Genomic DNA, 5232 nt, shown 5'->3' with positions numbered 1-5232 from the left:
TGACCCACCTCGAGGTTGGGAAGCTCTGAGGGTGCCTCGCTGCTCCAGTAAAAATGGGTTGAGCAGTGCCCTGGGCTGCACGGGCACCCCAGGCAAGGCAGACGGTTCCCCGTTTCTTGGAGGATGCCGATGGGGGCCGGGCTGAGAGCTGGGCTGCCCAACGTGGGCGCGGGGCAAGGGAGGAACAGGCTGGGGGCTGCGTTTGCAGCAAGAGCTGATCGCTATCATGGCAGAGCTGTTGTGCCCAGGCGTCCAGGCACCTGCAAGCCGGGGCAGGACTCCTCTCCAGCTGGGCTCCCTCCCTCCTGCCTGCCCCAGAGGAGGACATGTGCCCGTGGGGTGCAGAGGGAAGCAAGGCTGGGGCACGGCTTTGCGCCTCAGTACCGGCTGTGGGTCCTGTAGGGATCCCTCTGGGGTGCAGAGGTTGTCACTGCCTCCTCGGACCCCCCAGCCCTCCGTTAGCCCTTGTTGCAGTGGGGTTTGTGGGCTGGGGAGCAGCAGGGAGGGCTCGCTGGGGTCTCACCTTGCGGAGAGGTGATGCACCAGAGCCTGCTGTAATTGCAGCCTGGTGAAGGAGTAAATCAGAGGTTGGAGCAGTGCGGTAATTGAAATTGGATTTTGCTAGCCCAGGGCTGGTTTGTTCATTGAAGGCAGGATTATCTACTGCCTGGAGGCAGGGGGAGGCAGCGGGCTTCACCCACTGCCCCTCACCCCTCTGCAGGGGCATCACCGGGGCTGGGGCTGCCCCAGGGGCTCGTGCTGCTGGTCCAGGGCTGCAGAGGGGCCCTTTACTGGGCTCAGAGGAAGGAACCAACTGTGAGGGGCTCAGCTGGGGCTGGGGCTGGTGCTGGTGCTGGTGGGGTTTGCTTTGCTGTCCTGTGGGCTCTACCCCCGCCTGCCACCACTGCGCAGCTCTGCCAGCGCCCGGCTGGCCCCAGACTGGAGAGGAGCAGAGCCAGCATCAGTTTAACAGTATAGATCCCTTTAATGGGCTTACGAATGGCTCTGCACATGGAAGCTCTTAAATCCAGCTTCAGCTCGTGCAAAACCGCCTGTACCAGAGCCCCTGCGTCGCGGCACAGTCCTTGCAAGGGCACGTGCCTGCCTGGCCGGTGGCAGCTTGTGAGCAGACGGGCGCTGGGCCACCCGCGGCACCAAGTGTGTCGGCAGCTTGGCCCCGCTTCCACCAATGATTTGGGCCTGTAAAAATCCCCGTTCCTCTGCTCTTTCATTACCCTGGCTGAAAGCCACCTCCTTCAGCGGCTTGAGCTAAAGGGGTTCATTTGATAGAGCCTGCGGAGGAGCCTCCATCCCTGGCAGCCACGTTCCCGCAGCGGGCGCAGGTCTCTGACCTCCCTCCTGAGCTGGGATTGAAGCCAGAGGAGGTGGCGGTGGTGCTGGGAGGGCTTTGGTGGCAGTGGCGAGGATGTGGGGAGCTGTACCCAAGCATGCAGCACCCCGCGTGAAATTGCCTTCAAATCTGGGTCAGCACAGGGACTAGTGAGCCCGAAAACCAGCCCAGAGCAGGAATTACTGCTTCATTGTTTTCTACCCCTCGTTAGCAGCCTTCATTCAGCGATTTCAGAGGGCTTTGCAAACATGAATGAAGGATGCTTTACTGCTTGATGCGTACTCCAGGACCTGTACCTGGAGGAGGAGGAGGAGGTGGGAAGAGAAGTGATTATACCGTCTTAAGGAGAGGTAGAAGCTTTGGGGAGATCCAGCAGCTCATAGCTTTAACATGCATAAACCAGTGAGTGTAAAAGCAACGAGGAGCCCAAGGTAGACCCTGATCTTCTGCCTTTTAGCAAAGATGCTGTGCCCGGTGGCCTCCCATCCAGCCCCTCGGCTGCGGGAGCTAACCTGTCCCTGCCATTAAGGAGCACTGCTTTCACTCCAGCCTCATTCCTGGAGGTTAGTTGTGTCTCAGTACGCTCAAGAAAAGTCCGCTGCCCTTTTAATGCTCAGTAATTGTCCTAGCAAGCAGCAGAATTCAGCTAGTATTTAATTATTTATTGCATTGGCAAAGCAATATACCGTGAGGTTACAGTGTTTCCTAAATGCACTTTATTAAAGGTACTATTTGTCACCGGAGCATTAGGAAACCTGTCGAGGCAAAGGGGGTTGGCCTGAAGCGGGAGGACTCTGCAGGCTGCCCGGAGTGTGTTTCCTTCCCCATGACCAGCAGCAGCAGCAGGAGCCGCCCTTGGCCCCGGGGGGGGGCCGTTGCACCCATGTAGCATCACCCAGCATCACCCTGAGGGTGGTGGCGAGGCCAGGCGCGGGGTGATGGGCTGAAAACCCACAGGCGCTGGAGACAGCCCAACCTGGCATCCCGCCGGGGTCTCCCTGGCCAGCCACCCAGCTCTGCCCCCCACATTTCCAAGGAACGGCGCTGAGGAGCTGCTGGGCTTGGAGCAAGCCCTCCCGCCTTGCTCCCTGCCTCTTAATGAGATTGTTCTCCAGCACAGGGTTTCAAGTGGCTCCTTAATTACACAGGATAACTGCTGCCGCCTTGGGCTAATAATAACTCGGTAGAGCACGCGTGGGCTGGAGCGGTCCGGGCTGCCGGGGCCCGTCCCCGGGGCAGACCAGGCTCACCCGCAGCGAGGGCACCCGGTGCGGGCAGGGATCCTGCCGAAAGGGCTGCCGGGCACAGCAGAGATCGATGCTCCGGGCCGCTGGTCAGCCTCTGACTGGGGCTTTCGAAGTCCAGCCATTGATTTTTTTTTTGATTTTTTTTTTTTGTTTTGTTTTCCTGTGGCTGCTGGGGTTTGAGGCGAGTGTTTCCTCTCCTGAGAGCTGTGGCCGGCTCTCCTGAAATCAGCCTTTTCTGGAGTTACACGAGGGACAGGCAGCAAAAGCACGTGGGTTTGCACTGAAATCAAAGATGGGAGAGAGGGGCTTTGCTCCCAGCCTGGGGACAGATGGACCGTGCTCAGGTTCCCTCCGGAAAGTGCGGATTGCGACGGATGAGCCCCTGGAGCGCAGCGTGGGTGGATCAGTGGTGGGGATGCTCTGGGGCTCAAACGATGAGGCTCTCCGGTCGGGTCTGTATCCCCCCACTGAAATATTCCCATTTTCCCAAGGTGCATCAGAGGCAGAGCAGAGTGAAAAACAATCTTTACAGTGTTTTTTTAGGCAAATGCTTTTTTTTTGCAACAACAATAAAACAATCCAATGTTGAGTATAGACCCTAAAACTTTCAGCTTGCAGCTGGCCCAGCCTCTGCGGACGTAGTCATGAAACACGGAGCTTTCAAATCTAAATTCCCTCAACTCTTGAGGTCAGTTTGAACGCAGCCGCTGCCAAACCTGAGCTTGCAGCAGGACCCAGCCGTCAGGCAGCTGCAGGCAGCAGCGCAGACCTGCCCGCCCAGCCACAAGTTCCCAGCCAGCAAGAATTAAGCTGAGCTGGTCCAAAATGGGCTTTTCCTTTTGCTGCAGGGCAGTGCTTTAAACGCTTTTTGGTTTTCCCTTCCCAAATTGCAGATTGCCACGCCGGGGGGTGCCCGCGCCCGGCCATAGCCTCAGTGGTGGCCGAGGTTATTCGCTGTGGTTTTTAATTTGCTTTTTCTCCCCCTTCTCTTTCTTCCCTCCTACTCTAGGAGAAGAATTTTATGAAGCTTCCCCCTATGAGCCGGTCACCTCTCGTCTCTCAGATATATTCAGACTTGCTTCAATTTTCTCAGGTAATAAAAGCAACATGCTTCCGCTGTTTTATCTTCTTTTGCACGTGAACGTAGACCTGCTACTGAGCACCCTGGCAAGGAAAACCTGCAGCTCCTTCCCCCATGGTTTGGTCCTTTGCTCCTCCAGCTCCTATGGCCGCTCTCCTGCCCGTCTCTTCTCCCCGTCACCCCAGACCTGATGCCTTGAGCATCCCCCAGGGATGACACGTGTGCCCCTGCAGCTGGCCGGGATGCCAGTGCCTGACGGAAGGGAGTGATGTAGGGGCTGGTTCCCGAGTGCTGCTGGCGTTTGATGCACTTTGGGACAGATCCTCTCTGTTTCAGACCTTCCCGGTGGGATCAGACGTGCTGGGAGCGGGTGAGCCCCGGCTGAGGCAGGGGCTTGCTTTGAGCCCCTGCCCGGCAGCGATGGCAGAGCCACGGGCAGCAGCCCCCTCCTCGGGCTTCCTATTTCCCCCCAGGCTGTGATTTAGGTTTTTTTTACCTTTTGGACTCAGCTGCCTCCAACCGTGGGCTTATATCAAATAGCTGAGGTGGGCTGGAGAGCCGGTAATCCCCTCGTTTGTCTTGCGGACGTGTCCCCTCGTGCAGCCGAGTGTCACGGCATTAAGCAGGGGAGGAGGGGGAGGCGCAGGCACAGCCCGGGCTCCAGGAGGGACCAGGCCCTCCCGCTGCCCATCCGTCGCTCAACGTAAAGCATTTTGTCTTCTGGAAGATTTGGGACCGGCAGGACGCCCCATCTGTGGGGAAGCTGGGGGGGACTCTGCTGTCCCTACCCGGGGCAGCCGGCCTCAAGCCAAGCTACGGGATGCTGCAGGGAGAAGGATGCCGAGCCCTTTGGAGCATCTCTCTGCCTCCACGTCCTCCTCTCAGGAATCCAAACTCCACCATCATCCTCAGGAACTTTTTTTGCCATCTATTTCCATGACAACCCTCCGTGCTGCCATCCCCCCCCCGCCCCCTTCCAAATTAGGTCACGCAATGCCTTGGCTTCTCCTTGCTCTTCCTCCTCTTAATCCTTTCCCCGAGAGCCACCCACCACCGTGGGGTTTTGGGGGTCCCTGCATCCCCAGACTTTGCGGGGTGCACATGGGCAGAGGGTGGTGGCACCCCGGTGACCCTGGAGCGATGCCGTGCCCCCCTGGGCTGCGCAGCCCTGCCCACAAGCACCCCGGCTCGCGTGGGGACACCTCGGAGGAGGGCTGTGACGCCACATCCCCTCGCTGCTGTCACCTGATGGGTTTTAGCTCCCGAAGCAAATTTGCCAGGCTCCCTCCGGCGAGCTTAGCACCGGTTTGGGATGATGATGCCACCCCCTCCCGTCTCCCGCACGCCTTTTTGGATTACATTAGCGTCAAGGAAATATTTTAGCTGCTGGAAAGTATGAAAAGCAAAGTGTCTGGAGTGGGGGATTAAACGCTCATGGGTTGATTTATTCATAAAAGCAAAACAAGAGGAGAAGGAAGTCTGTCTGGCAATTTTGGGGCTGGGAGAAGTGGGAATAGGCTGCTGTTACACTCCAGAGATGTGCCGTGGCCATC

At 58.1% G+C, this 5232-nt stretch overlaps 1 protein-coding gene across 1 annotated transcript in view; it reads left to right on the top strand.

Annotated features, from left to right (window-relative positions):
- Window positions 1–5232, top strand: part of GFRA2 (GDNF family receptor alpha 2) — a 55547-nt gene that overhangs the window by 34543 nt on the left and 15772 nt on the right. The window contains exons 2-3 of the mRNA XM_009318636.1: window positions 1563–1588; window positions 3608–3691. Of these exons, the coding sequence (XP_009316911.1) occupies window positions 1563–1588; window positions 3608–3691 (110 nt within the window). The remainder of the gene's footprint in view (window positions 1–1562; window positions 1589–3607; window positions 3692–5232) is intronic.

The sequence above is a fragment of the Pygoscelis adeliae genome, unplaced genomic scaffold (assembly GCF_000699105.1).
Source record: "Pygoscelis adeliae isolate BGI_AS28 unplaced genomic scaffold, ASM69910v1 Scaffold52, whole genome shotgun sequence".
NCBI classification, from domain to species: domain Eukaryota; kingdom Metazoa; phylum Chordata; class Aves; order Sphenisciformes; family Spheniscidae; genus Pygoscelis; species Pygoscelis adeliae.
Note: the sequence above shows the minus strand (reverse complement) of the source record. Positions and strands in the feature narration are given on the sequence as shown.